This window comes from Leptodactylus fuscus, chromosome 2, assembly GCF_031893055.1.
Source record: "Leptodactylus fuscus isolate aLepFus1 chromosome 2, aLepFus1.hap2, whole genome shotgun sequence".
NCBI classification, from domain to species: domain Eukaryota; kingdom Metazoa; phylum Chordata; class Amphibia; order Anura; family Leptodactylidae; genus Leptodactylus; species Leptodactylus fuscus.
In genome coordinates, this window is record NC_134266.1 from 175,763,867 (window position 1) to 175,789,942 (window position 26,076).

General features: G+C 41.0%; 1 protein-coding gene across 6 annotated transcripts in view; it reads left to right on the top strand.

Annotated features, from left to right (window-relative positions):
• Positions 1-26,076, top strand: part of INPP4A (inositol polyphosphate-4-phosphatase type I A) — a 528,838-nt gene that overhangs the window by 128,164 nt on the left and 374,598 nt on the right. For 4 of the 6 annotated variants that reach the window (XR_012715090.1, XM_075265179.1, XM_075265182.1 and 1 more), the window contains exons 1-3: positions 2,070-2,223; positions 20,946-21,010; positions 24,295-24,484. Coding sequence is in view for 5 of the 6 variants with exons in the window: in XM_075265179.1 (XP_075121280.1) it covers positions 24,394-24,484 (91 nt within the window). In the remaining variant the exon portion in view is untranslated. Of the gene's footprint in view, positions 1-2,069; positions 2,224-20,945; positions 21,011-24,294; positions 24,485-26,076 lie in introns of those variants that run through there. The other 2 variants (XM_075265180.1, XM_075265181.1) reach the window with 2 other exon arrangements.

Consider the following 26,076-nt stretch of genomic DNA (forward strand, 5'->3'; position numbering starts at 1 on the left):
TGTGCCCCTCACTCCTGAATTTCCTCACATGTCCACTGCGGGGCAGGTAAACTACTAAATTTTACACAGTTAGACTAGATAATCTTAAACTGCGCTAGAACTTGCTTCATATGCGAGTAGTATAAATGACTTTGGCACTCAATTTGTGTGCAAAACAATACAAGCTGTGTACACTAGCATGTACAACAGTGTAAACACATCTTACATCATACATGTGTAAAATGTGTTGTATCTTTGGCACAAGGCCCAACACACCACCATTCTGTGCCTTGCTCACACACTTTTTATGTGGCAATTGCTGCAGAGCTGGATCAACTCAGTCCGACATATTTATTACAACTCACACTGGATTTCTGGCATGAAATCTATGAAAGTTCCTAACTGGCGTAAATCTCCATTCTGACACGTGCCAATCTTAATAATGCCACAGCGTGCAGGTGGAGGATTTCAAAAGTTAAGTGTGTGGGCATGATGACAATTCTGAAAGACATCAACATGATGTTTCTCAATCCTATGCCGTATTTTAACTTTCAGGAGATTAAGTTTATGCACTTGAGAAAGGGCCAAGTGGAATCCGAAACGCTTTGGTGTTTTTAGCATTGTGCCTATTGTTCTCCAATAAAAGGACCTGTTTTCGATCAGTGAGCGCCGCCAATATTCTTTCTTCTTTCTCCATTGTTGTTCCCGGGTTCCTTTTGGTTTACCGGTGGATATAAGGCGTGCTGCCCCCTCCATCTACTCTTTCAGCCCATTATGGCAAAGCTCTAAACGTGGTTTTGAACGCAATTGTCACAACCGGAGCAGGTGAGAGGCCATCTGGTCTATTAATCTTTTTTTTGTCTATATATTAGATCGTTATACAAAAATACTATACTATCATTGGTTTGCTCGGTGTCGTTTTGTGTTCTCTTTAATGAACATGTGACAGGAAATGCACCATTGTGGTGCTGCAGGTAGTCCGAGATGTCGGTTTCCTATCCCTCGCTGTGCCATGTGAAAGGAGAGAGCGCTTTAATTGGAAATCAGTTTAATCACTGTTACTTATTACAAGAATTGCTCAAAGTGCTGGTCGCCTGCCTCGATGCAAGCAGTGCAATGCTGGGAGATGGCTTGACGCGCCCAGTCACAGACCCGGTCCTGGCGTGGCCCTCACTGCAATGACCGCATCCTGGATGCGGTTCACGAGCTCTTCGTGGGTTGGCACAGTTGTTGTGTACACAACGGACTTGACATGTCCCCACAAGAATTACTGCTACATTCACTATTACAAGCTTACACTCACTGTGTGGGTCTACCTGCAGCGCTGCCACAATGGGGCATTTCCGGTCACATGTTCATTAATAAAAAAAACGCTTCATGTACCGGCTATAGTCCACCCTTTGATTTTGTGTACTTACTTTCCGTACACCTTGTATGTTGTATGCCCTTGACTGAAATATGCAGGTAGACTGCATTTCAAGATGCAAGAAATTCACAGCATTTTTTTTAAAGCGAAAAAAAAGTTAAGGGAACCCAAGGGTATGTTGACAGCGTTTATATTCACCTTAAATGAGCTTTGGCACATCTTCTGTGCAGCTATCTGCCTCTCACCAACTTCTTTCCAATGGGAAACTGCCCTGAAGTTCATTCCCTACTGATGTTCCTGCAAGCCAAAGTGAATTCCATGTCTTGAAGAGAACAAAGCTTCTTGCTAAGGTTTCAGTGCCTTTAATTATATAGTATTTGCCAGTAGGAGTTATCTTGGTCTTTCTGCCAGTAGGAGTTAATGCTATATGATAAATGCCATGCTGTTACTGTATATACCTCAGTATTCTCCAGGGTAGCAGCAGCTAGTCATTTGCATACATGAGCCTGCTGTACACAGGGCTTCCATCTCCCTTCCAGTAGGTGTTACAGGGTATCTGTGTATAAGAAGCACACTATGCAGTGAGGGCCTTGTATGGAGGTGACCCTCCTGGCCTGGTCCCTGTGGAGGACTCTCCAGTACAACAACACACAATACAGCCCAGTCCCCAGACACCCCGCAGCAGCAGCCGCCGCTCTGGGGGCGGGGCCAGTGACGTCAGGGGGCGTAGCAGGAATCTGTGCTGTGGCTGTGATGCTGCTGAGAAGAACGCATCATCAACCTGCAAGGAGTGGCTGCTTCTCCCCTGCTGCAAGGACCCCGATCTCCCCTGCAACAAGCGACCCCTGCAGCTGCACACTTGCGCCCCCCACAGGTGGGTACGTACCGAGTCAGTGCCATAGGGCATGTGCGGGGCGGGCGGCAGTGGTCATATGTGCCCTGCACGGCTGTCACCCTGTGACTAGTGTGTAAACAGTGCTGTATACTGTACACGGTGACAGGCGGGATATGTATAATCCATGTACCGGGGCGGCCTGTCAGGAGGGGAGCGGGGTCTGCACGTCACTCAGCTGTCTTATTGGCCCAGCTTGTCTGCCGGCAGCCTCTCCAGATGTCATGGCCCCTCACAGACCCAGGAGGCTCTGAGCCATTCATTCTATACAGTCAGACTAGCAAGAGAGTCATAGGGTGTATAGGATACTGCCTAGATGTGATGTATATAAGGAGGTAATGACCTATGTGTTATACTGCCCAGTATATGTATGATGTGTGTAAGGAGGCAATGACCTATGTATTATTATACTGCCCAGTATATGTATGATGTGTGTAAGGAGGTGATGACCAATGTATTATACTGTCTGGTATATGTATGATGTATGTAAGGAGGCAATGACCTATGTATTATTATACTGCCCAGTATATGTATGATGTGTGTAAGGAGGCAATGACCTATCTATTATTATACTGTCTGGTATATGTATCTAAGTAGGTGATGTCCAACATGTTTAAATCTGTCTGGTATATGTATGATGTATGTAAGGAGGTGATGACCTATGTATTATACTGCCCAATAGATATATGATGTATGTAAGGAGGTGATGACCAATGTATTATTCTGCCCAGTATATGTATGATGTATGTAAGGAGGTGATGACCAATGTATTATACTGCCCAGTATATGTATGATGTATGTAAGGAGGTGATGACCAATGTATTATACTGCCCAATATATGTATGATGTATGTAAGGAGGTGATGACCAATGTATTAATGTATTATACTGCCCAGTATATGTATGATGTATGTAAGGAGGTGATGACTTATGTATTATTCTGCCCAGTATATGTATGATGTATGTAAGGAGGTGATGACCAATGTATTATACAGCCCAGCATATGTATGATGTATGTAAGGAGGTGATGACCAATGTATTATACTGCCCAGTATATGTATGATGTATGTAAGGAGGTGATGACCAATGTATTATACAGCCCAGCATATGTATGATGTATGTAAGGAGGTGATGACCAATGTATTATACTGCCCAGTATATGTATGATGTATGTAAGGAGGTGATGACCAATGTATTATTATACTGTATGAGATATGTATGTAAGGAGGTGATGAGCAACATGTTTATATACTGTCTGGGATATGTATGATGTATGTAAGGAGGTAATAACCTATGTATTATACTGTCTGGTATATGTATGTAAGGAGGTGATGACCTATGTATAATACTGACCAATGTGTTATTATACTGTCTGGTATGTATATGATGTATGTAATGACCAATAGATTTTATACTACCCAGTATATGTATCATGTATATATGGTGGTGACCCATGTATGACACTACTCTGTATATGTATGTTAGGAGTTGATGACTTACAGATGTAGCAGAATTCATCTGAACTTCTGCAATTGGTTAATCTGCTGCAGTGTGATATCTTATCACAGAAGACAACAAAAACCAATAACAAGTCAATGAAAAATGTTTGTCCAGTGACTTTTCATTAGTTTTTGTTGTATTCTGTGATAAGATATCATGCGGCATCAGCTATGGCAGAAGTTGGGTTATGACTGCTACATGTATGTATGATACTGCCCAGTATATGAACTACATCAATCATATACATGTGTCATAGCCTCCTACCATGTATATTTTTGGTAGTAGTCAAATACAGTCATCCTCAGTAATAGCAGTAATGATGAAAGATGCACGTTACCCAGTATATGTATGTTAGGAGGTGATGACCTATGCATTATACTGCCCAGTGTGTTTGATATATGTAAGGAGGTGAAGGACCTATGCATGACAGTAGCCAATATATATATTATGTACACTATATAAGGAGGCAATGAGTGATGTTTCCCAATATATTTATGATGTATGTAAGGATATACAAGATACTGATTGATAGATCTATGTATCTATGTGTAAGGAGGCGATAACTTATGTATGATACTGCCCAATATTTTAGGAAGGTGGCGATAACTTGCATATCAGTGTCTCAGGAGCAATATCCCATTAATGTGAATGTATATGTGGCCTATTCCTCATTTAGAATATGTGTTGATGCTGCTGGTGGCCTCTCCTGAGGTGTGACCCACATCTGTTAAACATGTCATATTTTGTGATGGGAAAACCTGTTTAGGCTGAGGCCCTACGTTGCAATAACTCAGTATTTCTTGTTGCTGATTTTAATGCGGTTTTTGAGCCAATGCCAAGAATGGCTACAAAAGGAATGGGAAATATATAGGGAGCAAATATACTGACTTTGGCCCAAACAAACCACAGAAAAATCTGCAACTACAAAAAAAGCTTCATTTCCACAACGTGGGGCCTCAGCCATAAGTGCATGTTCACAGTACAGTAATTTTGGTCAGCATTTGTTAGTATTTGTAGGCCAAAGTCAGGAATGCCTCGAAACCTGGAAAAAAGAAATATGTTTCCATTGTCACATATTCTGTGTTTGTATTCAACTCTTTGTTTTGGCCCAATACAAGGGTAAAATTCATGTTTTTGTTTTTTTTCTATTTAAGGCTGGGGCCCCACATGGCGTTTTACAGTCAGTGCAAGGTGGGTGGGATTCTAGCAAATGCCATCCACACCTTGCGGAAAATTACGAACAGCGAAAACGCTATGATTTCCAAGACCTGGCGGTTCCCCTATAGGTATAATGGAAGCAGAAAGTCCTCAGAGGAAAGCTCTACGGACTTTCTGTATGAACAGTGCTGTTACAAAAACTGCAATGCGATGTGTTTCCTGCAGCGCTTTTTTTTTGCTGCGACCCGCTATGTAGTCTAAAGTTTTGTTTCTGCAATGTGGGGCCTCATCTTAAAGTTGGCAAGACACTGTTGATTGATAGCATCTTTCCTACATAGAGTAAGGGCTCGTTCCCACGATGTAACGCGACACTCATTCTGACACGTGTCAGAGTCAGCGCTTCAAAACGGAATCCCATTGACTTCAATGGGTTCCGTCTTACGCACGCTACACATTGAAATCAATGGGAGGCTTTTTAGCCCATTGATCTCAATGTGTTACGCGCATAAGATGGAACCCACTGAAGTCAATGGGATTCTGTTTTGAAGCGCTGACTCTGACACGTGTATACATATCAGAACGAGCGCCGCGTTACATCATGGGAACGAGCCCTAATAGGAAGAAAGCTGTCAATCAGCAGCAGGTTATTAACTGAAATTAGCCATATGCAATATTGTTATATACGTAGCTGACACTTGGATAACATTAGCACGGCTGTCACTATTGAAGTAAGTGACAGGTTCTCTTTAAGAGCAGTATATAATGTTTTATTTGATATATTATAGTTTTGTAAAGCATATTTTCACATTTGAACACTATTTTAGGTTTTTTCATATAGATATGACTACAGGAAAATATTAGCATAACTGTATGGTGTTTATTGTGAATAGGTTTACCATTGTTGATGCTCTTCTATTTGCTTTTTTTGTTTTCTTTGCTACTTCGGCTTTCTAGGGAACACTGCAAGGGATTCATCGGTGTGTTTGTTTTGGGTGACTTTAGCTTTAGAGCAGCTTTCTATTATCCCATTTTATGCACAGGATATGCCATACATCTCTTCTAGATGTGGATCCCATCTGTAGGACCCATAGCTTTATCAAAAACAGGGTTTGGGGATCCCCGTCTTGCTGCGACTATGAATCAATAGCTGGCTGGGCATGCATGGCTCTCTCTATTCATTTCAGTTCCCGAAAACAGTCAAATCGGCATCTATAAGTTCCATATCTTTGAGATATCATAGCATATCCTGCTCATATTGTCTGTGCTACTGAAGTAGACCCAGTCCTATCGCTAAATTTTGGGGTGCTGTCCAGTGCATATGAAGGGTTGTGAAGCAAGATCAGAGCTTGTATTTTAAGGGGGCAGATTTCTTGTAGAGATGTATATGACTTTACCAATCATCTGAATGGCACTAACAGAAATCCATGCAAATTCTACATAAACAATCCCATTCTTATGCATTGAATAAGCCTTGCAGAAATTTCTGCCATGTGAAGTTACCCTACAGAGTATCCTCTCCTTTATGATAGTCTTTATTTTGCAGCATTCTACAATGTCTTCCTTCTTGAGAAATATAATTTTCTAATTGCAATACAGAACAGTTACTGAAGCAACGTGTAAAAGTTCCTTTTTGCTGCTGTGTAATGTTAGTTCCTTTTCCACCCACATTTGCTTTCATTTGTGGTTTTAAAGTGGTGTTTTTTCTCTGGTTATTGCTTAAAGAACATATTTCATTGTAAGGTGAACTTTTTATCACTAAGGGGATACTAAAACACAAAATAAAGAACTGGCAGCAGTCTATGATGAGTCCCGGCTGCCATCTTCATGTTCTTTGCAGGTAGGTATTTGAGTACACCTCTCCAGTATGAATATTTACTAATAGTGTAGAGTTCTAAGACCCAGTTCACATCTGCATTCAGGTTTCTGTTCGGGGAGTCCACTTGGGGACCCACCAAACGGAAACTATCCGCATAAAAAAGCGGTTACATAAGGAAACCCATGGGCCCCATAGACTATAATGGGGTCTGTGTGGTTTCTGCATGAAAAATGTGGAGAGAAAAGTGCTGCTTGCAGGACTTTTCTCTCCACATACCTCATGCAGATAGGGGAACAGAATGGCCTAAATGCAGATGTGAACTGAGCCTTAGACATTGCAGATTTATCAGTGTCTGAAGCGGTTTTGGATAAATCTGGTCTGTTTCTTACAACTGCCTAGTTTAAAATCACACCACTTAGGGGGTGTTCACACTTGCGCCCCTGTGCGCCCTGTGTCAGTCTGCCGGTTTTCCGTCCTAATCCCCAGCGAAACTGCACAGGGGACGGCTTCCCGGCAGTTAGTTTTAAAACCCATTCATTTGAATGGGTTTTAAAAGCAAAGCACCAGTGTCCATATGCAGCCTCTCAGCAGGGAATCATTTTTTTTTGACCGGGCATAAAGTCCTGCATGTCCGATGAATGGGTTTTAAAGCTGACTACCAGTAAGCCGTCCCCTAGGCAGCCGTCCCCAAGGATTAGGATGGAAACCCAGCGGACTGACACAGGGCACAAATGTCAATGCCCCCTTACTAGTTGGCATAGTAATCTTAGAGCATAGCATCACATTCTGAACCCCATCCTTTTTTATATAATCAGTCTCCCTTTTCATATAAGTTGTAAATGGTCTCAAACACTTGATAAATGTGGTGTACAACATGTTAGAAGGATTTTTTATGGAGCGTTGTCACCTGATGGCCATATCACTTGTTGCTAAGCAGCAGTCTAAGGATATATGGCCTACTAATGAGTAATTATAATAGAAAACTTCACTAGGCCGGGGCCCCACGTAAATGCCACAATTTTGAAGTGCCAAAAACTCTGTGGCAAAAACTGCAGCATTTTACAGTCCCTGCAAAGTAGATGGGATTTTGGCTAATCTCATCCTCACATTGCAGAAAATATCCTCTGCAGACATGCTGCGGTTTCAAAAATTGTCGAGTTTTCGTAAATTGCAGCATGTCAATTTTGTGTAGTTCCAAGAATCCAAAAGTCTGAGGTGAGTGGTCAGCAGGTGACAGCAGAGAGGAAAACGTAGTCGTATAGTCAGGGCTGTCAGCAAGATGGCTACACAGTACAAGGGGTAATCCAAATGGAATGTCAGGCAGGCCGAGTTGGTAACAGGAGTGGTAGCAAAGAACAAAAACGGTGATCAGGAAGCAGAAGTCTATAGGCTAGACGGAGTCGTAAACAGGAGTAGGCACAGTACAAAATCAGGAGGCAAGGTCAAAGGTAAGGCAAAAGGGGTCAGAAACACAGGTAATCAGATAAGGAGAAACACTTACTACTAGGACACTAGTTCAACTAAATAGCCAGCGGCGGTCCAGAGCCAGACCCCTCCTTAAATAGGCTCCAGCCTACTACTAGGCCAAAACCGGAAGTCCCCGGTCCGCTCCGGAGGAGGCCGGCAACCTCCGCACAACGCCGCTGAGTTTCCGGCCTACCTTCCAAGACCCGGAAGAGTAAACTCGGGAACGCAGTGGAGAGGGTTGGCAACATCCGCACTGCAGAGGCTCCAGTTCTCCTCATGACAACCTTGCTGAAGAAAAGGATTCTGATAGATGAAGTAACTAGATAAGGCAATACTGGCTGAATTATATATATTATGAGAATAGGTCCATAATGATAGATTAAAAATATCCACCGGAGTGCTGCTTTAATGTTAGGCGACATTTATTAGTGAATTAACTACTGTCAGCGGTAATTGGTTACTGCAGACAAGACCACTGGTCTTCATAAATCCCCTCCCCCGCTGTTCTTTCTGTGCGTAGTGCTGTTTATGTGTTTACTTGATGGTAAACTATTGGGCTCCTTTTTTTTTTTCTTCACAGGATTTGACTTCCTCGTTCAGTGACTCTGTGTGACCTGTGATCATGGGTTTACAACGTGAAATTTTCACAGTTACAGCACAAAAATATAACTAGTAATGATAATGAGTTTGTTATTGCTCTTATTTTTATGTATCACATATGTTGACTAAGGGAATGTTCACACTATCAGTATTAATGTCCATTGTATTAAAAAAAATAAAAAAATAATAATCTGCTTTTGTTGCTGCAGTATTTTGAGCCAAAGCCAGGAGTGGACTGCACAGGAGAGAGAAGCAAAAGCACTTCCCTTAAAGGGGTACTCCCACATCGCATACTCACCCGTCTTCGTTCCTCTAAAATCTTCTGTCTTCCGGCTTTGTTTCGTCATTGGTGGGCGGGGTCACATATGCAAAGCCAAGCGGCGAGATGCCGCCGGCCCTGCGTGCGCACTCATACACCAGTCTACCCTTCACAATGCAAATACAGACCTGACACCCTGCGTATTAGCATTGTGAAGGCTAGACTGGTGTATGGTGTATGTATCAGGGTCGGCGGCATCTCGCAGCTTGGCTTTGCATATGTGACCGCGGAGCGGAACAGCATCGCTTCTGCCGCTGCTGTCTTCATGCAGGGCAGAAGCATAGCAATGTGCCTGTGCCGGCGTCTAACAGTCCCCAGCATCCGCCTATTACAGCGGATGCCGGGGAGTTAGACGTTGGCACAGGTGAAGCCAGCAACATCGCTATGCTTCTGCCCTGCATGAAGACAGCAGCGGCAGAAGCGATGCTGTTATTCCGCTCCTCCACCCCGGAATAGCAGCATCGCTTCTGCCGCTGCTGTCTTCATGCAGGGCAGAAGCATAGAGATGTTGCTGGCTTCACCTGTGCCGGCGCCTAACCCTGTATTGGCTGCCCCTTCCCCCAAAGCATAAACTACCCCCCCCCCCCCCCCTCCAAGCTCGCTCCCGTGCTCTTAGCCCCTCCTCCCTCCCCCCTCAGAGCAGGCTGACACATCACTTGACTCAGGAGCAGCTAGGTCAGGGCTGTGGCCACAAAAAAATGAATAAAGTGAGATAGTGGCCAAACAAAGCAGTTTTGCTGAAGCGTTGTATTTAGGAAAAGTCTTACATTCACATTAACAAGCAGTATAGATAGGATCCTTGTGATGGCACAACCCCTTTAAAGTTTCCATTTCCTTTATAGCCACCTTTATGTTTGACTCAAACCCCCCAAAAACCACAGTAACCACAAAAACCACATGGGGCCTAAGCCTTATACACGTTTTGTGCACTTAGGGTAAATCTTTTCCGCTGTGTGACTCTTTGGCGCGGCTACCCGCGACAGGATATTGTTGCAGTGCATCAGCATCCCGCTCCTGATTAGGCTCCGATGAATGGCCCTAAGCATGAGGGTGTCTCGAACCGCAGACGCTATGGCTGACTCAGCCACAGAAACTGTGTGTAGATAGGGCATGCCGCTTTTTTTTCCCACTAGCTGAAAAAAATCGCTAGCAGGAAAAAAGCAAGTGACTCGCATTGAAATGAATAGGAGACGTTTTTACAGGCTGATTTTGAGGCAGATTCCATGTCAAAATCTGCCTGCAAAAAACTCTGTGTGAACATACCCTTACTGAAAATAGAAGTGTCTTAGTGTGAAAGGGCTGTGGTATAAGAAGTGACAATGTGCAACTGAATTGTGGCAAAATTCTGGCTCAGAATAAAACAGCTAAGGTAATAGGTGGGATACTTGGTATATACTTGGAGTGGCGGTCATATGGCTATTCAGTTGATAATAGGATCATTCTGAGAACAGTCCACATCAGTATTAACAACTTAACTACCTACAACGGCGGGGAATTTAGTTGTTAAAGTGCAAGCTGTCTGATGATCATTCAGCCAAAAATATCCAGCATGGCGGGCAACGTGTTAGCTATATAATGGCTGACCAACAAAAATCTCATGTATACAGCTGGCTATAAAACAAACATGGTAGAAGGGAAAATCACAACATGGTTACCAAATGTTAATTCCCAAACTGTAGGTCCAAGGTAAGGGATGGGCCCCAAAATTCACAATAAAAATACAGCCAAAAAAAACAAATAGAGATGACTGGAGCACCAAGATATAATCAAAATACAAAAAAACTTTATTAAACAACAATGTTAAAAAATACTCAAGGGAGGACAAAGTGCTATCAGACTGGAGAGCCGGTTAAGGTAGGTATATAGAGATATACATGGGCAGGTATATAGAAAAGATGGTACATCGTATATAGCGACAGTTATACACAAAAGAGGTAACAAAATCAAGCCAAATGGTTATAGTGTATATAACGTCGCTAAATAAATATAAGCAAATACAAGTGTATCCACTATAAAAATACTGGGTAAAGACTCTATCTAATATATCCTATAAAACAGAATGCAACATAACATATAATAATAGTGAAATCTAACGGTGTCGGCCAGCATATATAAAATAAGTGAAGGGAAACAAACAATATGATTATGGTATGTAAATACAGCCGAACACCAGAGTAGTTAAATAGAAGTATATATCTGTTGCAGTCATATACGGATCAAAACATGGCGGGTAACTAATCCAGTGTAGTAAACATACCCATAATAGCAGTGTTGCATGAAGAGAATACCTAACAGGGACAGGTCTCCAGGATCCCCTACGCGCGTTTGCTAGCCTTCTACCATCTTTTCTATATACCTGCCCATGTATATCTCTACATACCTACCTTAACCGGCTCTCCAGTCTGATAGCACTTTGTCCTCCCTTGTGTATTTTTTAACATTGTTGTTTAATAAGTTTTTTTGTATTTTGATTATATCTTGGTGCTCCAGTCATCTCTATTTGGTTTTCTGGCTGTATACAGCTGGCTGTAGATTAGACAGTTTAAAGATGTATCAGATTTATCATCCAGATTCTGTCACTGTGATAAATCTGTCATTTTTTCGTTGTCATATCTTACACTGGATGAGTAAATCTGCTCCATTGTATGTAAATAAGTAATCTTTTTGGCTGTCACAATCATAGGATTCATAGTACATGACCATTTTATACCTACTGGTTGTTCTGGTCAATAAGGCGACTTTTCCCATGAAGCAAGCAATTTTATAGGTTTCCAGCTTAGAGTAGTTGACTGTCTATTGATACTGAAGTCTACCATATACGTCAAGCTTCACATGCAGAGCCAAAGCAGTCCTATAAATGGAATTTGTGGAAACTGAGCAATCCTGCCGTCTGACCTTCTCCAAAGCTGCTCCGCTGCCTGTGGTCTCTATTTATAGCGGCTCATTTGTCTCCAGGATAATAAACGAAATATAAATTCATCGTATTTCACATAAACTCCGAGTCAGACGTGTTTGAATGTAGAGCTTTACTAGCTTCCCTGCCTCTTTATGTAGTAATTGTGGGTCACTAACAGGATTGGCAGCATTTAACTTGGCATCATCCATTTGACTGAAGCCTCAACCCTACATAAGCCCGGTTATTGTACAGTATTGTTAGGGATCTGGCACATTGTATTGTCGGAGCAATAACTGGTATTATTTGCACAAGGATAATTAATGTTATTCTGTAATATCGTTCAGCCATCAAAGATGTTAAGACTTTCTATGCTTTTTATTGGGTGCTTTATATCTTTTATAACTTTTTACATGCCTTTTGAAGAAACGATCTGGTAGATGTTTAGCAGTGGAGAGAAAAGAACAGCAAACAAAATGAAGTGTATGGAGTGTCGGCATTAGGAAAGCAAAATGGTAAATGAGGTTGTATTCAGGGGAACGGAACACTTCAGTCTGACGCTAAATAGACACATGGGGAGAAAATTTATTAACACTGGAGTACTGTATGCCAGTCTTAATGAAGACCCCAATTGACGCTAACTAAGCGGGGGGGGGGGGGGGGGGTTCTGCACTCCAGTTCCAAGGTTGGGAGGGTTATTGTAGAATTGTTTTGGTTGTTGGGGTCGCTTTCTTTTTTTAATGTTTTGTATTGGATTAAGAAATAAAAATCTTAAAGGAGAAAAAAATACTGGAATTCTGTAGACCAGTCTTAATGAAGTGCATGACTGGCGCTTACCAAACCTGAGCTTTCAAGAGGCTCAAGCTCTGTTGTTTAAAAAATTTTTGGAAATGAATAGTTCAGGTGAATAAAAGAAACTTTGTAATATATCTTCTCATTGGAAAATGCTCCTGTCTGCTATTATCTCCTCCTTTCCTGCTTGGTAAACTACTCAGTTCACTGAAGGAGCCATCTACTCTGAAGACAGGCTGCAGTACATATAAATCTATTGAGAGGGAAGGAGGAAGATGTGAGTGAGATGCAGAAAGAAACAGGCATTCTGGAGCAGATTACAGTAAACCTTCATGCACATGACCATGCACTTGTTTTTTAATGGCTAGCACTCTAACCCATTCTTTTCCTATGGCCCAATACACACTACTGGGGAAGGAGGGCATATTAGATCAGTGTGAGCTATAGCAGTTTGGAGCATCGGAGCCACCTTCTGTGGTCATTTGTGAAAGAACTGAATATTACCAGAGGTCAAATTTTCATGGGGAAACAGGTGTTACATTCAGGAGAGCCTGGCCTAGCTAACTATATCTACATTTCAGCCTGGTGACAGACTTCCTTGAAATACAAGTCTGTGCACTTCGCCCGCAGTTCTTACACATTTTCCTTGACTACCCGTTATTTAGAAAGTGGATTAACATTCCAGTCCATATAATCTTTTACACAATCTCTATTAACATATTTAGTATATAGATACTGCATAAAGTTAAACTTTTACTACCTCCTCCAAGTTTAACTCTTTGCATCATTTAAAGAGGTCCTTTCACGTCCTCCTGCACATGCGGTTTTATACACCGCTAGAAAGCTTTTCTCTTATGTGCCCCGGGGCTGGAGATATCAGTGCTGTTACTGATCTCTACCCACTGTCAGAAGGGTGTTCCTGACAGTCTAGCTGGGCTGGGAGGAACGCCCCTGTTACAGTACTCTTCCATACCCTGTACTGTCAGGGGGGGTCGTTCCTGACTGCCCAGCGATGATGCTGGAAAGAATGCCTGCCCCCAGTACAAGTCTATGGACAAGTACTGTTGGGGGGGCGTTCCTCACAGCTCAGCTAGACTGTCAGGAACGCCCTTCTGACAGTGGGCAGAGATCAGTGCCGTTATAACATTACCAATATCTCCAGCCCCAGGGCAGATAATGGGAAATCCAACAGTGTGCTAAATTCAGGGCACTGTCAGCTCTCTAGTGGTATATAAAACCTCATGTGCCTGAGGACATGAAAGGTCCTCTTTAATTTGTACTGCTCTACTAATCCCATCATAGTTGGGATGAAATTTAGAATTTTTTCTCTAGCTCCCACAATTCCTGAACAATAAGTGCTGTTTGTTTTGATGCTTGATATGCTTTTAGGCTCTGTGCTGTCAGGTGGGAAGTGCCAAGCAGGAAAATGCAAGGGATGTGAGATACTGAGCTCTGATCCACGCCCTTCGCCTGACACGCCATGACAGCACAGAGCTTAGTTACCACATCAGACATTGAAATTGCCTGCACTTATTCTTCAGGAATGGTGAGGGCTAGAGAAAAAAAAAATCCAACGGTGCTGGAATCAGTAGAGCAGCACCTATTAACAGATGCTAAAAACTGGAGTTGGTGGAGGTAGTGAAAGGTTCTCTTTAAATGTTCTTGACCTATTTAACAGCATCTAAAGAGTCTGATTTACATTTAGTTATTGTGAATGTGACATCTATGTTAATGTTCAGCTTATAAAAGACCACACCTAATATTATTAACACCGTATATGTACGTGTAGAGGTGGACAGTCTTTTAACTGTTTCTTTCTATGCTTTATCCCTAGGCCTGAGCATTATATTTGCACCATTGTGTGGATAGTCAGTAGTAGTGCAGATTTCCGTGTTGTCCACTGTCATGGACCACCAAATATATACATATATACATGTGAGGTACAGTACTTGATAGTTGGATTTTGAAAAATCTGGATTCAGTGAAAATTCAGAGTCAATATTTTGGGCAGAGATACTATTGGACAAGCTAAACTGATGACAATGGGAAGAAACCGCCAATTACTTTATTTATAAATTACTAGTAAGTACAGTATACTAGAGGGATTGCTCAATGCAGAGTGCTAAGAAAAGATGCTCCAGAATGGTCACTTCATTTTTGGAAATTGAAGTACTTACTGAAACAGTTAAGTTTGCTTTGTTATTTTATGACTGTAGTTTCTACTTGCTTTCCTGTTCTTTATACTGCAAATGTCTATGCTCCGCTACTGTACACACTTGCTTACAGACATGGGGTTACCAGGAGGTGATCCCCTCATTTGTCTACAGGTGCCTGCTTTTGTATCAAGGCAAATGTTAATATCATCCCTAAAGTAATGTATAAACCGCTGTTTGCAAGTCAAATTTTTTGTGTGTATGAAAAGGTAGGGTGCCAGCTGCGATCATGTTTCTGTCGCTGTATTGACAAGCAGGCTGACTCACAATGACTTACATGCTGAGATCTTGTAGGATAAGGAATACTGACAGTTACTATAATATCTATACAATGTGAGATGGACCTTAGTGAAAACATTTACTCCCCTTATAATCTTTCCTGTGTTGCTCATTAGTAAGCTATTATTATTAAAATATTCATTTATACAAATTAGGCTACCATAACCAAGCACCATCATTTCCACTAGTACTACAGAAAGTGGCCCCAATCAGTTGATCCATGCAGGGGCCATCTGATGCCCCCTAAGGGGAGGCATTATTACAATTTCAGTAAGTGGATCACTGGCTGAGAGGGCATTTAGGCCTTATGCACAACATATAGGACCATAATTCAGAACAGTCTTATGCAACTTATTGCAGCCCAGGAAGTTCTGTATCATACGGGTATGCATGACCCCATCGCCATCACCATATTTAGAATCTATGTCCTAGATTGTGTGCTAGTTATTTTCAGGATTATTATTATACACAGAGGTTTTTATTGTTGTAATCTCTAAGCTGCAAACTTTTGACAAGTTGCTTTGTGTTTTCTTTAACGTATATATTAGTAGAGATATCTTACTTGTATTACAGTAGGTAGTGATAAAATAGTAGTTCATTCACTATGTGGATCTTAGATATCTATACAAGCATTCGTTTTGCGAGGGGCTACCCTAAGGAAAGGTCATTCATTTAAGATTGTGGATTCAACACTTCGACCCTGCACTGATCAAATGAATGAGCGAGCGCTTGGCTGTAAGAGCAGTATTCGGCTACTACACACTGTTTGGCAGTTCTGGCTCTATATACTGTACTAAAAACAGTTGACCTACAGTCCTATGAAAAAGTTTGGGCACCCCTATTAATCTTAATCATTTTTAGTTCTAAATATTTTGGTGTTTGCAACAGCCATTTCAGTTTGATATATCTAATAACTGATGGACACAGTAATATTTCAGGATTGAAATGAGGTTTATTGTACTAACAGAAAATGTGCAATATGCATTAAACCAAAATTTGACTGGTGCAAAAGTATGGGCACCTCAACAGAAAAGTGACATTAATATTTAGTAGATCCTCCTTTTGCAAAGATAACAGCCTCTAGTCGCTTCCTGTAGCTTTTAATCAGTTCCTGGATCCTGGATAAAGGTATTTTGGACAAAAAATTCAAGTTCAGTTAAGTTTGATGGTCGCCAAGCATGGACAGCCCGCTTCAAATCATCCCACAGATGTTCAATGATATTCAGGTCTGGGGACTGGGATGGCCATTCCAGAACATTGTAATTGTTCCTCTGCATGAATGCTTGAGTCGATTTGGAGCGGTGTTTTGGATCATTGTCTTGCTGAAATATCCATCCCCGGCGTAACTTCAACTTCGTCACTGATTCTTGAACATTATTCTCAAGAATCTGCTGATACTGAGTGGAATCCATGCGACCCTCAACTTTAACAAGATTCCCGGTGCCGGCATTGGCCACACAGCCCCAAAGCATGATGGAACCTCCACCAAATTTTACAGTGGGTAGCAAGTGTTTTTCTTGGAATGCTGTTTCTTTTTGGACGCCATGCATAACGCCTTTTTTTATAACCAAACAACTCAATCTTTGTTTCCAAAATGAAGTTGGCTTCTCCAAATGTGCTTTTGCATACCTCAGGCAACTCTATTTGTGGCGTACGTGCAGAAACGGCTTCTTTCTCATCACTCTCCCATACAGCTTCTCCTTGTGCAAAGTGCGCTGTATTGCTGACTGATGCACAGTGACACCATCTGCAGTAAGATGATGCTGCAGCTCTTTGGAGGTGGTCTGTGGATTGTCCTTGACTGTTCTCACCATTCTTCTTCTCTGCCTTTCTGATATTTTTCTTGGCCTGCCACTTCTGGGCTTAACAAGAACTGTCCCTGTGGTCTTCCATTTCCTTACTATGTTCCTCACAGTGGAAACTGACAGGTTAAATCTCTGAGACAACGTTTTGTATCCTTCCCCTGAACAACTATGTTGAACAATCTTTGTTTTCAGATCATTTGAGAGCGGGCTGTCCATGTTCAGCGACCATCAAACTTAACTGAACTTGAATTGTTTTGTAGAAAGAAATGGTCCAAAATACCTTCATCCAGGATCCAGGAACTGATTAAAAGCTACAGGAAGCGACTAGAGGCTGTTATCTTTGCAAAAGGAAGATGTACTAAATATTAATGTCACTTTTCTGTTGAGGTGCCCATATTTTTGCACCGGTCAAATTTTGGTTTAATGCATATTGCGCATTTTCTGTTAGTACAATAAACCTCATTTCAATCCTGAAATATTACTGTGTCCATCAGTTATTAGATATATCAAACTGAAATGGCTGTTGCAAACACCAAAATATTTAGAACTAAAAATGATTAAGATTAATAGGGGTGCCCAAACTTTTTCATAGAACTGTATGTGGGGCCTGGGTGTTATCACCCCATCTATTTAATATCAATGATACGTCATTAATTGCCAGGCCTGGACCTCCCCTTTAAATTTGTATATGTCCCAATAAGCAGAAATACTTTGCGTATATCATTAGTAAATGTCTTATCTTGCATATGATCTATTTTTGCCGTTTTTTTTTTTTTTTTTATACTTCCTCAGACAAATTGCTCAATTATAAGCTATATTTAATAATATCGAGCAGGCTTTCCAGTGTGAAATGAGGTTACATAGATACATTTTCTCCTACCTGCTGGATACATAGATGTAGCGACACAGTTCACAACAGCCTAACACACTACATAAATTGGAAATTTCAAAGGTTTGCCCTCATTTTGTGAATCTCAAGTGAAAAGATGAATAATTTCAGAGCTTAGCTTCCACATTCCCAGCAGGTTTGTATCTCTTATCAGAAAATTGAAATGCTTTGTGAAAATGATTTTTCCCTCCCTACCCTAAAGGGAATTTTGGTTATCCTAAATATATAGTTACACAGTACAGAATAGATGTGATCCGTATGAGTATGTTGTGTACATACTACAGAAGATTTCATTCCGTTATAATTATTCAGTATAGTCACGTTCACATCTTTTGTTTTTAGCTAGGTACCAAGTAATTTTAGTTAGAAAGTTATTTTTCTGCAGATTATCTTGGCTTTTTGGTCATGTGACTTATATGAGTGACACCTCTGGGTAACTAGATCTGCAGATACATATTTTGCCTGCATATCCAGTTTAAGAACACCCCCAGTCTTTGCAGAGTGTACTTCAATGAGTTCTTTAGTAGAAACTACTATAGGAAAATTAAATTGTGCAAAAACCAAAACAGAGACTACCACATCCTACATGAGAAAGGGCCATATAATATTGACGGAATCTTAAGTGTTTATTAGCATTAAAGAAGACCTTTCATGTCCTCAGGCACATGTGGTGCTAGAAAGCCGACAGTGCACTTAATTCAACGCACTGTCAGCTTTCCCCAGGGGAACAGATATCGGTGCATTTACCAATAGCTCCTCCACTGTCAGAAGGGTGTTCCTGACAGTCTAGCTGGAAATGCCCCTCCTGACAGTACTATGTGTAGCGCTATACTGTGAGGGGGCGTTCCTTACACCAATATCTCGTCCCCCAGGGCACATAATGGGAAAGCCGACAATGCGCTGAATTCAGTGCACTGTCAGCTTTCTAGCGGTATATAAAACCACATGTGCCTGAGGACAGAAAGGGCTTATACTAAATCTAATGTCATATCTTACAATATAGCATGACTTGTAAATACTGTACGTGTTTTAGGTCACAAAACTTCTCTCTAGCCATAGAAATGTCAGAGAAGGAAATGAAAACAGAGGACCTTGAACACAGTACTGAACATATTCATATAAGGGACTTTGCTTTCTGTATCTGGACAATTCACATGTGAAAGTTAGTGCATCTGAAAAGCTATGACTCACAGAACTGTGGGTGAGGAAGACATTGCGGTTTTGTTGTAAAACGTCTCTAGCAGAAAACCTAAATGACATACTTTTGGTGGTATTTAACTATATGGTAAAATTATACTTTTAACCATTATATTTTTTACATTGCTAAGATACTTTTAAGCTTAGTGGCTTTGTCATAGTTAACTAATACCGAATATTTGCTTATATGTATATCCTATAAAATGTACATTTTCTGCTGGCATGCATGTTGCATAGCCTGTAATATTATATTGTATATTGTGTCACTCTGAGGCTCCATACTTGCCTCTTCAATAGTTATTAATAATTATTATTGACGGTTCCATACATTTTCGTTTTATCTTTCAGTTCCAGTTCCCATTTCTAGTTGTATAGATATTTTTTGACACGATCCACATATAGAAAGTGATTGCAGCTGCTCTAGTAGAGGTGTCAGTATCTCGTGTACTATGCGGAGGCAGGCGTGTTGTGTCTCAGGCCTGGTTACATAAGGCTGGCATTTGTACAGGATGGAGATCGCTCCCGTGTTATTTCAAGCATAATTACATATGTGTTGAGGGACTTTGTGTCCATTGTTAAAGAACTAAAAATAGCCAGAACATTAGTTCAGAAGCAAAAGGAAATAGCATCTGCTGCTGTTAATTGAGAAATCCAGCATATGTGACATTTATTGCAACTGTTTTTCACTGGTTATATACAGTATAATATACACTGAATTGGCCACTTTATTAGAGGCACCAACCTATTACCATGTTGGACATCGTTTAGCCTTGAGAACCGTGATTTGTATATTGTGGCATAGACAGAGATCCAAGGACCCAAGGTAGGCCAAAAAAATATTCCCCAAACACCATGAGTCCACCTCCAGCAGCCGGGACTATTGACCCCTGACAGAAAGGGTTAATCTATTCATGTCTCTTGTGCCAAATTCTGACCCTCCATCAGCATGTTACTGTAGAAACCTGGAGTCATCTGACTCGGTGATGTTTTCATTTAATTTTTGCATTCTTTTCTTTAGACAGCAATGGTAAATCTGCTTATTTGTGTAAGAGATGACAGGTTTTGTGTTAGACACATAAGCTTTGTATTTGGCAAGTTGTTTACATCCACAGGACACCTTTTTGCTGGATTTTTTTTTCATCCCATTCTCAGTATACTCAGTACACTGTTGTATGGGAAAACATAGCTTTTGACATATTGGCCCCTGTTAGTCTAGTACCAATGACCATGTGTTGTATGACGTCCACATAACTTAGTTTTCCCAATCTAATGTGGATTTACTCTCAACAAAGAACTTGCTCACTTGATTTTTTGCGGTGCTCAAGAGATCATGTTATAGCAAAGTTCTAATCTAGAAAAGGCAGTGGTCTCTAATAAAGTGGCCATTCATTGCATATAACACTATTGTACCACAATGTAACTGATAACCAACATACAGTGGCGGCCAAAAAAACGGCACCATTTCACAAAATGTAATGATTGTAATCTTAAATGATTTCTTGTCTTTTTCCATTTCTATCCTCTTCTCTCCTGGATGACGAGTATTTGGCAATTTTGTACATGATGTCACATGACATTTTTCAGTCGATTTCGTAGTAGGAGGTATACATATCATCTGCAGGGACTCAATTTATACGCATCACATACATTTGACAAAATCCACTGGTGATGCATTTTTTTTGTCCAGCACTGTAGACCCTTGTGGTTAGACTGATGTGAGAATATCTTGTCATCACTGCTGTTTGTGCTGCTCATTGTTAACCTATGGCTTTCTTTTATAGTGGCAATACATGCTTGGATAACAGGAAAAACTATTGCGATCATGTGGAATTGACCCAAGATGAATGTAAGTACTTGCCATTGGACTCTGAACTTCAGAAAATGCAGTAGGTTACACAACTGCGACTTCAGTATTTTCCCTTTGTTTCCTTACCATAAGGAAGTATATATTTTGCATCATTTTTTTTCCTTGTGAACCAGTTAGCCATAAATTCAAGGCCAGTCTGTAACAATAGTATGTTTAGCATATGTCCAAAATTAAAATGGAAACATGAGTTAGAGGTAGCAGTGGTGGGAAGTCTGCTACTGTTTTTGTTTTTATCATTATTTTGGGGGCCAACACAAAAGCAGCTCATGTCTTCATAGTAATATTTAGTACTAGAGACATATTATGTCAAATATTTATTATTCAGATTTGGTTTTCCAATTTGTCCATGAAAAGTTTGGCTGTGCTATGATGGATCAGAACAATGTACTTGAATTATTGAATTATGACAGTGTGAACTTAGGAGGAATATGCAAATTTCAAAATGTGTACATACCACCCAGCAGATACCAACACTGCATTCTTTGACTCGCTATATAGAATTATGTTTCACTAATCCTGTCCAATATTTAGTTAATGACATTGCATCAAATTTTGGCAAACAATAACACTAGGTTAACACTAGCTTTTGTCTCTCCGGGGACTCAAAAGATGGAGAGCCCGTCCGCTAAAAAATCGGTTTCCAATAGACTGTTTTTATATCTAAACACTCCGCCGATTGTATTCCGGGGCCCCACGTGGCATAAATGCTTTGTTTCACCTGCAGTTTTTACAGGCGAAATTCTAGTGAATTCCATCCCCACTTTGTATTAAAATACGCCCTGTGGACACATGGCGACTACCAAAACCGCAGATAATTATACTTATAAATGCCGGCGGTTTCCGTATAAGTATAATTGAAGCAGAATGTCTGCAGCGTTTTCCTGCAGCACTTTTTTTTTTTTTTTTTTGCTACAGGACATTACATTGGGCATTAGCCTTAGACAGAATCTATGGTGCAAGAAACTAGTCTAAATAGGGTATGTTCACACGGTGGAAATAAGGTTTTCAGTTCGGTCCAGCCATGATGGGATGCTGTTGATTAGGCGCGGATGAATGGGCCTAGTCAGCAGGGAGTCTCGAGCTGTCTCATTCATCCGCGGTGTCTGTGCTAAGATGGAGCAGGATGCTTCTTTTTCCAACATCCTGCTGCGATCTCTGCCTTCCATTGAAAACGGTAGGAGGCAGATTCCGGGAGGAACTGCCCTAGATTCGGGGGGTGAAATCCGCCCCCAAATCTGCGGCCAATTCCTCCATGTGAACACAGCCTCAGACAGACATAATTCAGGCTCTGCCACATGAGTAAATATGGCCCAATGTATTTTATAAAACCGTTGTAGAATGACGTTATATGGTGTTGCTATTACCTTGACCTTACGTGACACAAGTGCTTGCTTGGCTATATATGCATTTACTGTTTTTTAGCAACAGATCCTTAACTGCTTTCTTGGCTCAGTGCTTTTATATTCTCTAGAATAAAAGCTCCAGTTGCTGACCTATTTTATCACATCTCTCTTCTTCATTATTGGGCATGTAGCGTAGTGTGGCCATGAGAATTACCTTAGGGAGCTGATGCTATGCTAAGTGTGTCCTGGCTCTCATCTCATTATCAGGTATGGCACGTCTCATTCCAGCTGTGTGACTGCAGACTGCTCTCCGTTCCATCTCTATTGACTTGCTCTCAGCATTTGCACTGCATTTCCAGACTTGTGTGGAAATCAGAAGGCACCAATAGCAAGTTTCAAGTGCTGAGTCATTGCCGCGTTACTTTTACACGCGACCTCATTTTACTTCTCAGTACTATCTGCATGCAAATTAAGGAAAAACAACAAAACAGGTTCTAGGGTATATTCACACATAGCGGATTTGTTGCAAAAATATCTGTTACTGAAAAATCTGTTCTATACATATAATAGGTTGTTATGTGTGACAGAACAAATCTGCAGTGTGTGAATAAACCCTTACCCTTTCTTGAATTTTGGCATGTGAATGAATATCGCCCTGTCCTGTCTAGTTAATTTACTTATAGAGGTCATAAGTGACGTTATATAATACTTTTGGCAGGATACTTTTTCATGGAAGTGTTCAAGCTAACTAGATCTTGCAAAAAAAAAACAAAAAAAAACCATATAGGTTAAACAAAGTGCACACTGAACATATGAATCATAAACAGTGTGAATAGAGCCTAAGAATTACATGCCTGAGGGTCCTTACTAGAATACTGATATGCCATAGCGAGATGCCGAGTGCTAGAATTCTAAGAATTGCTTCTGAACGGGCTTTCAGGGAACAGTGGGTCTGGATTGTTAGTATATGATTTCTATCTTTACACCCGTATTTGAGTCTCTGTGACTGTAGTAATAAGATAAATAGATAATTGAGGCGTGCCCGGGTTTAGTTTGGGTAAAAAAAAACCTTCACTTTGCACATTTCTTGTGTTTGTTTGTTTTTGTTTTTTTTTTCCCAAGGCAGTAGAGTTGAAGTTTTTTTTTTTTTTTTTTTTTTTTTTTTAATGTAGATTGTGAGCCCCATATAGAGCTCACAATGTACATTTTTCCCTATCAGTATGTCTTTGAAATATGGGATGGAAATCCATGCAGACACGGGGAGAACATACAAACTCCTTGCAGATGGTTTTTTGCCCTTGGCGGGATTTGAACACCAGGACTCCAGCGCTGCAAGGCTGCAGTGCTAACCACTGAGCCACCGTGTGGCCCCAGTTGAAGTTTGTTTGTGAGTCCTACAAGTATACTTTGGATTTATAGGGGATTATCCACATTCTAATATTGATGGTCTGTCTTTAGGATAGGTCACCAGCATTAGACCTGTGAGGGTCAGAGCGCCAGGTCCCCTACAGATAAGCTGTTCAGGAATAGTGCTACTCCAAGTAATGGTTAAATGCCAGGAGCCATACTGCTCACTTGCCGTACAAACTGTAGTGACGGGGTATGAAGTCTATGGAGTAGCACAGCAACACCAAAACCTGCCGCTATAAATGGTATGGCCAGGAAGCACAGCTCATGACATGTAAGTATTACGCTAGGTTCACACATGCGTTCTACTCCGTTCTGTGCTTTCCGTCTCCTGCCTCTGTTTTATGCAGGAAACGGAAACCTGCAGTACGGAGAGGAGAATGCAGATGTGAACGAGTCCTTAATGGGAGCCACGCTGTCCCTGAACACCAGGTCTATCGAAGTCTTGGCTGACAGATCTAATATTGATCAATTATGCTGATTTGATTTTATGTCTCTTTTTTTTGTTGGCAGTTTTGCAGTTTCAAATATCGGTCACTGAAATTTGAATCCAGTGACCAAATCTCTTGTCTGAAGCTTTGAAGACAGTTAGAGCGCCCCCCTCATGCCGAAATGACAGCACGACAACGCAGTCCTCGCCATGTGGCCAGGCCTCATTCTACTATCGATGTCACCTCTGAAATGTTAGGTTTGTCACTGGCAGGTAAGTAGTTAATGCAAAAAGAATTTAGAATATAATAAAATCGTAATTACTTGTACTGATTTTCTGTAATTTAGCATATATTTCTTAGGACAGAAGAATTATTCCCATCACTCATTACAGACCCAATATGTGGTATCCACAGATTTGTTTATGCACTGAAACAACAACGATAAATTAGTCATCTAGACTTTATAAGCTGCATTTCAAGGAGCTTCATTGTTCCTTCACTGCAGTGCCACTTTTGTTCATGTGGCTTTGTCTGATATTGCAGCTCAGCCAGTGATCAGCCTCATGTACTTTACTTTGCTGCTGGACCCTATAACACAATAGCGGCAATGCTTTCTTGGGAACTGTAGAAAAGGGGGATGGTGTATTTCAGATTCTGTGTTCTGCTTATTCATAAGCATTTTAGGGTTCCAACATTTATTTCTGATTTTCTCACAAATCCATGATGAATCTGAAAGTGTTAAGTGTAGTGTGCAATTCACAATGAAAATCTGCAAGTATTAGATGCGCATAAATTTGGGTTTAAGTTTTAGACTAAGGCCCCACATAGCATCCTGTAGCAAAAAAGTGTTGCAGGGAAAAAACTGCGACAGCAAAGAATCCTGATTTCTCCTGCTGTGCTTTTCATGGAAAGCTCGCAGAGATTTCCTCAGCAGAGTTTCTGCTTCAGTTATACCTATAGGGAAACCGCCAGTGCTTCTGTAGGTATAATTGACATGCTACAATGTACAAAACTGTAACGATTCTGGAATTCACAGTACGTCCACTGCGTGTATTTGTCAGCAGAGTAGGGATGGGATTCTAGCGGATCCCATCCCCACACACTTTGCTGTGTTTGTAAAACATTGCATTCTTAAAGGGGTTTTCCGGGCCCCAAGTTGTCAAGCTGGTAGTGACCTAGCCAAGCTGCTAGTGGACGGGCAGCGCTGGCAGCATCGCCTCTATTATTTATGTAATAGGAGAGGCATAGCAGCCGAGACCATTGCATAGCAGTGCTTCTGGTGAACTGGAGTGCCACTACTATTACTTGCATAGGAGTGGCTCTGCCTGTCCACTAACAGCTTCCAGCACCAAGTGGGTGTCAGACCCTCACAGATCACATGCTGATGACCTATCCTATGGAAAGGGCATCAGTATGAAAACTCGATTTGGACCTGGAAAACCCCATTAATATTAAATAAAGCTAATATTAGTTTATTGCATTATATTCTTACTATACGTTTTTCAATATTTTCCATGTGTATAATACAGTGGCTCTCAGAGTAAGCTGCCATTGCATGCAACCTTTTTTTTTTTCATGATTTTAGTTGTTTGGATCATTTTTTCTGGCATTGCTTTTATTGAATGGAATGTGGTAATGCAACTTACAGTACAGACCAAAAGTTTGGACACACCTTCTCATTCAAAGAGTTTTCTGTATTTTCATGACTATGACAATTGTAGATTCACACTGAAGGCATCAAAACTCAGAATGAACACGTGGAATTATAGACTTAACAAAAAAGTGTGAAACTTGATTCTTGCTTTGCACACTCTTGGCATTCTCTTGATGAGCTTCAAGAGGTAGTCATCTGAAATGGTCTTCC